The sequence below is a fragment of the Maylandia zebra genome, linkage group LG20 (assembly GCF_041146795.1).
Source record: "Maylandia zebra isolate NMK-2024a linkage group LG20, Mzebra_GT3a, whole genome shotgun sequence".
NCBI lineage: Eukaryota > Metazoa > Chordata > Actinopteri > Cichliformes > Cichlidae > Maylandia > Maylandia zebra.
Window position 1 is genome coordinate 31065326 of NC_135186.1, and position 12790 is coordinate 31078115.

At 37.1% G+C, this 12790-nt stretch overlaps 1 protein-coding gene across 5 annotated transcripts in view; it reads left to right on the plus strand.

Moving 5' to 3' along the window:
- Window positions 1-12790, plus strand: part of LOC101467505 (arf-GAP with coiled-coil, ANK repeat and PH domain-containing protein 3) — a 73287-nt gene that overhangs the window by 39542 nt on the left and 20955 nt on the right. For all 5 annotated transcript variants that reach the window (XM_076878637.1, XM_014407457.3, XM_004560355.3 and 2 more), the window contains exons 5-9: window positions 9873-9931; window positions 10186-10369; window positions 11444-11488; window positions 11578-11673; window positions 11952-12026. In XM_076878637.1, the coding sequence (XP_076734752.1) occupies window positions 9873-9931; window positions 10186-10369; window positions 11444-11488; window positions 11578-11673; window positions 11952-12026 (459 nt within the window). The remainder of the gene's footprint in view (window positions 1-9872; window positions 9932-10185; window positions 10370-11443; window positions 11489-11577; window positions 11674-11951; window positions 12027-12790) is intronic.

The window sequence follows — 12790 nt, forward strand, 5'->3', positions numbered from 1 at the left end:
CAACCAAGAAACTAACTTGGAAACTCCTGTAGACAGTAGTATATAGTATTATAGTAGAGGCCCCAGAATAAATTTGTGTGGAACTCCATATGTCATAATGGCTGATGCAGAGAATGTTTGATTTCCAAAGAAGTCTTAATATTATTTATTCCACAATGCAAAAATTCTGAGTGGATACACTAGAAGAGACAATGCAGATGGGGTTAAAGGCTGATATTACAGGAATAAAACTGTATTAGGAATTGACAAGAAGGATATTTTCTATTAAATGGGACATATAAGCAGTGTTTGATATCCAAGGGAGACTTTTTGAGCATGGTTGCAAAATTCAGAGTTAAATATATTCATAATAAAAAAGAGAAGGGGAAGAGAGAAGAGAAAGAGAGGGAGAGGAGAAAGATGTGTCGTCGCAGATCAGCGACTCCCTCCTCTTCCTTCACTGCCGATCAGGAAGCAGAGAAGAAGGTCAGCATTACAAATGGAGGCTTAATGGACTGAGTCGGTTGAACAGCTGCTTGACAGAAGAAGCCTTGTATAGCCTATAAACCTGTATGTCAGTGTCTTACAGGCATGTGTGCATGTCTGTCACTATATCATTATTTTGTGTTCTGTTATAGGTATAGGTAGGGCTGTTCGATATAACTATATATATCAGATGACGATATAAAAACATCTATCGTTTCATTTTACGCTGTCGTTTGTTTCGTGGTGTCGCAAAATAAACCGTTTACGGCAATATTTTTTCATCGTTTTGATGGTCCCTGTAGTGGCTATATTAATTTCTTTAAGTTCTCTCTTTCTCTTATATTTTATATAACGACACTACTGACGGACAAGCGCCTGTTTTTATGCGTTGTCGTTAGCAACAACCACGGTAAAACCATCGCGTGTCCGTTTGTTTATGTTCCACATAGACCTTTCACAATAAAGCTCAAGATCCTGTTGAGACTTTTCAAAATAAACTGAATCACGTGAAAGAGCAGATTATTTACGGATGAGAAGTAAAAAACAGCCGCTAGGTGCTAAAAAATAAACCTTAGACTCAAACGTTAGAACAGGCTTTTCCCCGCAGCACGCTGTGTAATAAATACTCACAAAGAAAACTGCGGCTGTTACAACTTATGTCTGAAAATGTGTAGTTTCATGCATCTGTTAAAACACTGGACTCCAGCTACATGACGCGCAGCTGGAAACACTTCCCGTAAGTCGAGCTGCCCGAGATTCACAGAATTTAAAGAAAATGTTACATTTTTGTGATTTATATCGTTATCTGGACGATAGAATTCTTATATTGGGATATGAGATTTTGGTCATATCGCACAGCCCTAGGTATAGGTACTCTAAAAAAAACAACCTTAGAAGCTGTTATAAATTTAGAAAGTTTTGAAATATTTTTGCTTTTGTAGACAGAAACTAAGAATGAGATAGTGGTGAAACTGAAATGAACTGAAGTGCAAGGAAGAGGATCATCTCCATTTCCTGGTAGTTCCTGGCAGAAACAGTGCAGTCGGTGTCAGAGGCTGAGATTGCAGAAACAAAACCTTAGCATTTCACAGCGAAGATAATTCTCCTGTTTATTAAAGGGGAACTATAAGGATTTTCCTTCTTGTCTTTTATAAATGAGGGTTTTTACAAGTTTAAACCAGGCCTTTGGATGGGTGACTTTGCATGTAAATGCAGTTTTTCGTGAATGCAGTTCTGGTCATTTCCCTTTGGTCGAAAGCCAACATTTTTCATATGCCAGAAAAACATTGCACTTTAGAGATGCCCACAGTTTCAAATAATACAGTCAGGATATGTTCAGGTAACGCCTGTGAGTCAGTGATCAACAGCTTTCTTCTGTGGTCATCTGAGAGTCCCAACCTTTATCTCCATCCACCAGCAGTTAAAATCTTCTTTTGGCAGGAGGCAGTATAACAAAAAGAAGGAAATTTTTAAACTGTAAATCATGCAAAGCTCCTCTAGTAGAGTCCGAGAATATGAAGGTGGAATTGTTAATTGTGCTTAAAGTCCACTTTAAGCTCAATTAACTCTCTTTTAACAACCTCAATCCCCACAGCGGCCGTTAACCTCCTGCTGCTTGATCCTCATGACCTTCTCAACAAATACAAACACTGGAGTGTAAGCTCAGCCACACTTTTCACACCTGTGGGAAACGAAAAAAGTACACATAAGGAGGCAGAAGGAGAATCAAGATGAGCTTTGTCGGCCATCTAAAAGAAAGGGGCTCATTTCTAAATTTAATTTACGCAAGAATAAGTTTTGTAATGTGTAATCTTTCTAATGAGATACTTGAATATGAGTTTGTAGAATTGGTGGGAAAGCAACAACAGTTTAGGTAAAGAAAGCGCTCTAGTTTCCAGTTATAGTTCAAGCAGTATTGATGAATTACCACCAAAGAGGCTCTGGGGCCGTGCTGATAAAACGATTATTGTGCCACAGTCTGTTTTTCAATAAATCTCCCGTTTTGCCTTTCAGCACATCCTGTTCTTTTGCTTCTCCATAAAAGTCCAAATTCACTCCCCACCAGACTGTGGCAGATTTAATTAACTTCATATTTATTTATTTCATTTGCTCATTTGAAGTATAATTAAAGTTCAGGAAAATCCCCAAAAATTAAGATTAAGTTTTTTGTTTGTTTGGTTGTTAAGTATAATGAATAGACTACTTTTAGTCTACTTTTAATAATTGTGTTAAATAATCGTGAGCAGCTAGTAGTTATAGCTTGCTTATAAAAACCCAGATATAATGCATCATTTCAGCACTGTTTGATCTCAATACACTAATTGATGTTGGTTTTTAAAAATCCTGCAGAAACCCTGTGATAGAAGGGAATCCTCTGAGATATGAGAATGATGTGTAGGAACATTTATTTTTAATTTATTTAGTATTTTTGTGTTTTATTCAGAAACGACACTGTGTGTGATTTTTACTGCGTGGCGCTCATGTAGTCAAGGGACTCCAGCAGAGCGTCAATGAATAAGAAATGATGACCGTTATATCTGGCATGGTACAAATGTGGCCACGGAGTGCCAGCCGCCCTTGTCACAGGCATACTCGGATGCCTTTAAAATCCAGAAAGGAAATACAAAACGGCGTCTGAGCACATACACGGGACAAGTTTAAAAGAGTCTTGGCCCTGCTTCCTTCCATTTCCTGATAGCTTGGCTTTATTGCCAGTCCAGTACCACACAACAGAACAAACAGGCTCTGTTTGTGTGAATGTCACCAGCAGGCCAAGTATAGCTCCAATCCTGAGAGTCTTTTTCCCCTCAAAGTTTTCACAACAGATTTTTCTTTCTCACAGGCGGCAGCATCAACATAATTGGGCCATAAAGCTCCATTTGAATACTCGATAAATTATTGACACGTGTTTGACTCTCTGAACATACATTAGGCATGAGGGGGAGGGCTGACACAGGGAGAATATGATGTGAGTGAATCTTTGTGCACTGGAAAGAGGTCATAATGCAAAAACGGATGGGATTTGCGGTCCGGAGAAAATATGTTTAGGGTTTCGTGCAAAAAGAAAAAAAAAATCAACCAGCTTGCTATAATACAATTTGAATTAGCCTATTTTTTATCAACCGGTGTTTCTAGATACACCACTACATGGAAATCAAGTTAAATAGCAGTAAGGCTCATTGTTGTTTTAAGATTCCTTAGAGATTTCTGCCTCTAATTTTTGTGAGTAGTTTTAATTTCCTTTTTGGCCGTTGCAGACCAGATTATTCTAGATAAGGCTGCAGAACTAGATCTATGCTTCAATTTCTTAAGATCAGTTTTTACAGCTGTTTATTTATCACCCATGCTATGCAGCAACAGTCTTCTTGAACAAATATACTTTCTTTGTTTTTTCAGTGATGTGTTTCATCCATCCCATGGATCCATCTCATGTTTTTAAAGGCACACAAACATAAAAAATTGAAACAGTCTTAATGTCTTCACCTGTTAAAGAAAGAAAATGGTGTCACCAGCATATTTAAAGTGGATTAATTAACAAGGGATATATAATTTAAAGGCTACTTCACGTAGCGTAGTTACTGGACGATGTTGGCACGAGTTAAAATCAGTCACTAAGAGGGTGCTGCATCAAAAACCTCTTTGTGTTTGCTTTGGTTGCTAGCAGATGCTGTGGTCACCTTGCAGTTTTTTCCAATGAAAATCGCCGATTTCTCTGCAGAACTTCCACACTTACTCCCTCAGCTGTAGTGAAAGTTAACGGTTGAGACACAAGCCACAAGCTAAAAACTCATCTTTTTAAACTTGCTTTTGGTTGATTTTTATTTTTAGGTTTTAGCTTCTGTGAAGCACTTTGTGATTTTTATCTTGAAAGGTGCTATATAACTAAAGTTTTACTTACTTTACTTACTTACAAGCCAGAAATGGATAACATTCACCTTCAAAATAAAAGCTGTGCCAAGCAGCACATTTTAAATCTATACATGACCAGTTTGTGGAAAGTGTTTGTGGACAAGTCTGCATCTTCCATGTAAACCTTTGACAACCATAGTAACCTCTTAGTGACAAAAGTAATTAGATAAAGGGGTCACTGACTGGTCTCTAGGCCTGTTTCACTGGTGCCTTAGCTTAGCTGTTTTTCCTTGTTTCCAGAGTTTTGAATGAAGGAACCAGCTGCTGTTTGTAGCTTTAAATTATGTGAAAAAACTCTAAACAGTATAAAAAATGGGTGTAGCGTGTTGATCTGGAAAGTGCCATAAATGTGCATCCTCTTTAAAGGTCAGCAGGGGGCGATGTATGTGATTGCAAAAAAACTTACTTTTGTAAAGAAGATTCTGAATTTTATACTTCAGAATTTGAAATGAATTAAATCCAAAACATTAAAACACAACAAAAAGAAAAAGTGAAGTTCAAAGACACTGATGTGGATTAATATAATTTTTAGAGTAATTTACTGGGTAATATTCACTTGCCAAATATCTAATACATGCTGTCAGACATGCATCACAAAATGCTTTTCCGTTGTCTTTAGATAATAACTCATAAAACCTGTTTGATTGCTCCCTGACCATCCCCTTTTTTTTTTTTTTTTTTTTTTACAAATGACCCTTCCCAAATGTTTTTTTTCACAAGCAACAGTGTCCTTTTGTTCAGTCCAAATTTTCATTGTCAGAATGTCTTGATGCTTACTCAATCCTCCAGGTAAGTAAATGCCAAAAGGTTGATTCTGTTCATCTGGACGTAGTCCCACTGAAAACGATACGTCCAGATGAACAGAATCAACCTTTTGGAGTTTTATTATCAGAGTTTGAGATTCTTTCCAAAACAAAAGGATTAGTTTGGCACAAGTCACTAGACCCACCATCAGTGCTCTCTTTATAAATGCATTCAAGGAGATAGATCATTGGTGCCCTGGACAAATCACACTTCAACCATTGGCATATACAATCCAAATAATTTCCAAAAAGGAAAAACATTCCCATAGTGCATACAAATAAGTGCTTCTTTTTGTCCTGCATTTCCAGCCTAAAACATCTTTAATTAAATCCATTTTTATGTAATCTGGTTGTATAGAAGTATGTGGGACAACAGCCTTTGGCTCCCAGCTCGGAGTTTATGGGCTCAAATGCTGCATTTTGGTTTTGTAATTTCTGCTGACCGTAAGAAAGGAGGATTAACTGTAGTATTCTCAGTCACAAGTCGTTACCCAACGCACTTGCAGTTTCACAGTCAAATCCAAACCTAGAGACACGAAGCATGCATGGTTTCCTGGATAAAGTCTAAAAACAACAGTGTGTTTTTACCCACTCCGATTTGACAAAGGTGTTCTTGTGCACAGAGTGGGCTTGAGATAATTGCTTGACTGACTAAATCACATCATTCTGTCTGAACATGCTGGTGGAATCAGCGAAGGGATTTAAAAAAGTGATAGTCAGTACAGTAGTCTTTTGTAATGGTGTCTTCAACCATTTCATTCCTTAGCTCTGATGTCAGCATGCTGAAGGTGTGCCAGATACTCTTGGACTTACTTATGTTTGACATTAACTCTACAGTTTGTGCTTATCTGTCAAATATGGAAATGAAATGTCTGTTGCTCTCAACATTTAACTGCTAAGAAGATTTCAAGTCAAAACAAAGTGGCACTCTGTCATAATTAACATGGCTGGTCTGTCAGGTGGGATGCCATTAAGCAACGATAGATAGACAATAGAATCATACAGTTTTTGTTGTTACAATAAAAAATACAGTAAAAACAAACATTGTTAAAAGTTCCACAGATCTATACTGAAGGCTTTATCCTGTGAGTGAGTAAAAATGTCATATATAACAGTCATCCATCCATCTATTCATTCTCTTATGCTTATCCAATTCAGGGCCGTGTGCGGGCTGGGGCCTATCTCAGCTGCCATAGGGCAAGAGGTGGATACACCCAGGACAGGGCACCAGCCTGTTTCAGGGCTAACAGTAATAGAATAATATAACAGTAATAAAATAAGATTTGAAAAAATTAACAAAATTGAATATATGACTAAGATTATGAAAAAAGAGAATTCAGTATTCTGTTGAACACTAAACTTATGAGAAATGTAGGATAAAAATACTTTTTAAAAGTTGTAATTCTGTCTTTTGTATTCCAGCTTTGTTAATACAGTTATGATGGCAATTAGATGTTGTACAGTTAGTATATTAACTACATGCTAATGTATAGCAGGCCAATATTTGATGTTTAAAAGATAAAGCATCCGTATACTTGTATTAAAAATCTACACTTTCCAAGTATTTTCTTAGTCTAGATCGAAAAAAATGTAAATTAAATAAAACATAATATTTATGTAAATTGAACTAGTTTGCAAGCCAGTGTCTGTTACCTACCACCAGCTGTTAGCTGGTTTGTCACAGTGCTTCTGATCTTTAGTAGCTTTTTCTGCCCCTCCAAATTACCTAATGCTTACTATAGTTTAAGGCCACAAACAGTGTTTCTGTGGAGCCATGTGAGACAATCAAAACAGAAATATCTTATCTCTGACTACATAAAAACCAAAAATGGGAACATGGAAAAAACACATTTTCTGTATTTATTAGTCTGAAGCTCCACACTGTGACTTTAGGTTCAAACTAAAGTTGAAGTGATGGAAAACTGGGTCCGTTTTTTAAGTGTGACAGGTAGGAATCAACCTCTGAAGTCCAGTCTGACAATTTCCATCATTTTTCATAAATCATAACCAGTCCCCAGACCCCCATATTACATTACATTTGCATTATGCAGTGACAACCTGATGCATGTTGGTCCGGTAAAACAAGGGTGTCAGCTTGCCACAAAAATAGCTCCGGAATGCAACAGGCTGCACTTCCCCCCAAGCCAGGAAGTTTCACAGCAGTTCTCCTGCCGCACACAAACATCACAGAGGTGTGCTGGGTGAGCCCACAACTTTTAAAGACTGCGGTTTGCTCTAAACCGCAGTCCACCTCAGTTCTGTCTGCTCGACGCTTAAACTAATCCAACCCTGGAGAGTTTATGACCGCCATACACCACTGCACTGCTGATTTTCGTGTTTTAGGCATCACGTGTTTGAGAAAGCTCCTGATGGCCCAAACTTCCAGCTACCACTTTCACTTTTCTGAGAGCTTGTTAAAATACATTCAGGGAAACAGGCAGACCACATATGCACTATCAGACCTGTTTACTGCCAAACAGGGTGCCATTTTAAACATTTTACTTTCCAAGAAGCAGGAAAGGTTACTCAGCTAGCCTCACTAGCATTACAGCAAAGTGCCGAATGGGTGGGCTGCTACCATCAAAACAAACACGTTTCTTTGAGGCATCAAGAGAATCCATTTAAAAGTACCACTTCCATTTGACCCACAGTTAAGTTTGTAGAATCTTTCTGACATTTTTTTTTTAATTTTTAGATTAAACTTGTTAATTTACAACAAAATGGGCAAATTTGTGACAAAAAACAGCAAATTCATGAGATAACTCGTGTTTTTTTTATCAGATTAAAATGACATATTTAGGAGGGAAAAAAATGTTGCAAGAAAAAAATGGCAAATTTTGGCTGTGGCAATTGTACAATTATCAATGAAAATCCTGCAAAATTTTTAAAACAGAAAATGTAATATAAGAGAAAAAGCTGGAACTATGGGACCATTTTTGGTGTATTGGCCACAGATAAAAAAAACCAACAACAAAAAACTGTGTTTTTGCACAACCACCAACACAATGTCTTCTTTTTTTTCCATCACTGACCCTAATAGTCTGTCATATACCCTCTATACACAGCTTACAGCAACAACAATAGCAGAGTGTCTTTCCCATCATCCGCGCCTATAATCCCTGAGTTAAAACACTCATAAGCCTATTTATACAGCCTGGCAAACTCAAATCTTCTAATCCATACCAAAACGCATGTATCCAATTATTCTAGCGGGATGAGGGTGAAACCCTTTAAGCAGTCTAACTGCTCGGTTGTGGTAAGGACACGTGGGCCTTGGCAGTTTGACTGGTTTGTACCCTGTGCTGAATGCAGACTGCAGTGTTGTGTTGTACCAGAATCCTCCTCTCCTCCCTCTTGCTTACTTCCTCACTCCCTCCCTCTCTGCCCGAGTGACCTATTTAGCAGCAGCAGCTCTTGCACACTGACTGTACTCTCTGAGCATGAAAGGGAAGAGGAGGGATCTCGAATGTAAAACGCCAAACTGAAGGCAGCATGTTATTGTGTTGGAGCAGGGGTGTTTGAGTCACAGCATCATTGCCTCTCCACTCATTCAAACAGGCATTAATGTCTGATTTCCATAATTTACGAGCATCTTTTGAAAACAGCTGGGCTTTGTCGCCCTCTGCTGGTTACTTTGAAAGTCATATCACAATAGGAACATTGTCGCTTTCTTCCAAAAGACTTGGAATAAGAAATGCTACATTACATTTCATCCTGAATTTGAACTAAGTTCATACATCACGCAATACAATAAATATACATTTGCTGCACTAATTTGATTGGGCATCAACATATGGTATTTTCAATATGTACTTATTTATTTAGAGTTATTCTAATATTAGTCTGCTGACTGGTTTGTCGAAAGCTTTTTACTTTGTGGACCACATAAACAATAGCATTCACATTTTATAAATGATGCATTTACAAAAATGATGATGAGCAATGAGATGTTTTCCACACTAAGCCAGCCCGATGAAAGAAATGTTAGAGTAGGAAATAAAAAGCAATAATGATAAAATGTAAATCACTAAAAGTACTTCTCTTGTTTAATTGAATAGTCTGTTTTAAGAGTTTATCTATTATATACATTGCTCTCATAAACTTATCCTTATTTGATTTGTTTTATAAATTTTGGCAGTTTTTTTCTGATATATTAAATTTCTTTGACTGTAATTCGCCAAAGAATTTCCTGTAAAATTGAAATACAGTTTTCTTGTAAATTTGCAAATATTTCATTAGTAAATTTTGACCTTTTTTTTTTCTCTAAAAATTTTTTTTTCTTGTAAATTTCCTCCTGTTTTCTTCTCGCAAATTAGCCAGGATTTTTTTCTGTAATATTTCCAGAGTTGTTCCCTTGTATAATTGTCAATATTTTTGCTTTTTATTAGTTTATATATATGTATATTAATTACATTGGGGTAGTATGGCTGGTCATGGGTGATATCATTGTTGTAAAATTGAATATGAGATAACTGCGAAAAAGCCAGAATGTATACCCTCCCTTTGGCAGGCTGGTTCTGGTCCTCTTGTCTAAAGTGTCTGGTTAAATTTACTGGTCACAGCTTCCATGACCAAAATGAAATCCCGTGATAATAACTTTATGGTGACATAAGCCAAAGAATAAATAATAATGAACTAGCAATGTCTAAAAGTATTATAAATTTCATCTAATGTCTTATTTGTGACCTGTTTCAGATCCTGTTTGATCAAGCCCAGCGGTCTGTAAAGCAACAGCTGCACAATTTTGTGAAAGAGTAAGTAAACCTACAATTTGCTGAAGTATCCCTGTAGATATTTAGATGTATAAAATATTCAATACAGGTGGGAAAAGGATTACTCCACAACCTTTAAAAGGCCTACATGTCCTTGTTACCCCCAAAAACCTTTCTTAAGTGTTTAAATATAGAACAGGCTACAACATTTTGCAGCCCAGACACGTTTTTTCAGACGTAACGTTAACCTGCAACGCTAATGTCTCACTTGTATTTTGTTCTATTTTGTTTGTCAGGGATGTTCGAAAATTCAAGGAGACAAAAAAGCACTTTGACAGGGTGCGTGAGGACATGGAAATAGCACAGGTGAAGAACGCTCAGGCACCCAGGAACAAGCCTCACGAGGTCGAAGAAGCCACTAGCGCACTGAGCATCACCCGCAAGTGCTACCGACACCTCGCTCTGGACTACGTGCTACAGGTCAGAAAAACACTGTAAAAAGAAAAAAGACAACATATAAGATGTACTAAATACTCTCACTGGACTAAGATCTAAGAATGTACCGAGTAACAAATCATGAAAACTACACCCAGGCACTGATTTTGAGCATCATTTTCAGTTTCAGTTACCCAAAAAGAGTAAAGTTTTAAGAAGCAGTGTAATCCCTTCAGACTCATTTGCACCCCCACGAGACAGCCTCTTGTTGCCATTACAATTAGAAAGTGACCATGATGTAGCCTGTCAGCCTGCAGCGTCGTCTGCCAGAGCCCTTCTGCTTGAGTGGCGCATGCTTTGCTCTGGTCGCATTTAGCATGGGCTTATTTTGCCCACACGTTTACCAGGACTGCCCGCGGGAACAAAAGGAGACTGATTCAGAGCGATCGCCGTGATGGCCGTGCCCTCTTTCCTTTCTTCAGTTTGTCTGCCGGCAGCTTTCTCTCACAGCTCTTAGACATCTTAATCTATTGAGTTTTAACTTTAAGTGTCTCGAGGTGGAAAAGGTTAAAGCTGCAGGGCGATGTGCTCTATATGGACGTAACCTCTTAAACGTAGCACAAAATATCACTTAGGTTTGCATCAGTTGGAACACAGAATGCAAAGGCTTTGCATTCTGTGTCCCAACTGATGCATAAGGGCTGTTTGTTACAGCAGTGAGAAGGAAACAAACCCATCATAGGGCCAGCTGATGTTTATTTTTGTTGGTCATGTTATAGATAGATAATAATGTCCACCAGAGGGCGTTAACTTAATAGTTTGTGTCAAATAATATTTAGTGTTAAGGGCTTCAACTAAAAGATAATGTTAACCCTGAGTGACTTAAAGGAGAGTGGTGTTATTTTTGACCATATTATACTTATACTAATACTAATAATGTTTTAATGCAGTCTATCTTCTGGGTTTTATTAATTTATATAAATTAGAATTTACATATGAAATCAGACATATTTGCAAATTCATGGTAAGAAATATTTTTATAATTCAAAATGTCAGTGGGTGGGGTGAATGACCACTCCCTTGTTAATTATAAACACTTCATTTTTGTTTTTTCTGCAGATCAATGTACTTCAGGCGAAGAAGAAATTTGAGATCCTAGATGCTGTAAGCCGATATTTTATTCTTTTAATATAGTCAAAAAAAGCATGAAGGATCTGTGCACTTCTTAAAGTTAATTTTCATTTCCTACACAGATGCTGTCATTTATGAATGCCCAGTACTCGCTGTTCCAGCAGGGCTACAACCTGCTGGATGAGATCGACCCCTACATGAAGAAGTTGGCTGCAGAGGTGAGAGGTGTGATTGTTCTCACCACCACTCATTTCCTCAGGCACCCTGGTTTGATTGGTCCTCATTTTAACTATTGATACCAGCCTGTTACATAATTTCAATTTCCATTTAGTAACTCTCTCGGTTACCCGAAAAGGCTCAGTTATAGTCAGCTAATCTGAATCATCCCAGCTCTGACTGTATTTACAGGATTTACAGTATATTTTAGTTATTTAACAGCAGAATGAATACTGAAACAACTGATTTTTTTCTTCTTTTGTGTGAATTGACTTTTAAGTTGGATCAGCTGGTGATTGATTCAGCCATGGAGAAGAGGGAAATGGAGCACAAACATGCAACGATTCAGCAGAGGGTGAGTTCCTCTTTTTTTGTTTTCCCTCGATTGATTAAATAGAACGTGTACATAGTTAATAAACTAAGTTTGATTTTAAAAGAAAGTATGTCACAGGTCAAAGGTCTTGGATTGGAGTTTTCATTTAAAATTGTTTCTTCTGCTTTGTAATGTTGCCATCTGTGCTCATCACTGAGCCAACATAACAACACCATTTCTCTGGGGACTTTGTATCGTGTAATATCTCTCTTCAAAAAAAAAAATGTTATGCTAGTTTATTTCTTCCCAGTTTATTACAGAAATTTGCACGTTTTTTCCCCCCTGGTAATTTTGTCTGTTTTCACACATAAATTAACCCTTTTTTTGTTATATAATTTCCTATTTCTTTCTTTTATATTTGCAAAATAGCCTTTTCTCACAAATTTGTTAGGTTTTTTTTCATATACATTGGCCATTTTTTTCATCCTGTCTCTGTAAATTAACCTTTGTCCTAGCAATTGTATCACTCGTTCTTTTGTAAATTTACAGCTTTTCCTTATTAATTTTTCCCAGAGATTAGATTTTTTTTTACCCCTTTTCCCTGTTTTCCTTTTTGTCATGCCATATATGAAAAAACTATAACAAAATCTCAAATTTGCAGAATAATATAAAGATGAATGAAATTCAGATTAAAAAACCCCCCACAAAAACATATAACAGAAGGAGTAAAATAAAATAGTTTGAAGGAGATAAATAAGAAAATATGTAATGGAATATTGTGAAATAAAATTAAATGCAATAAAAGT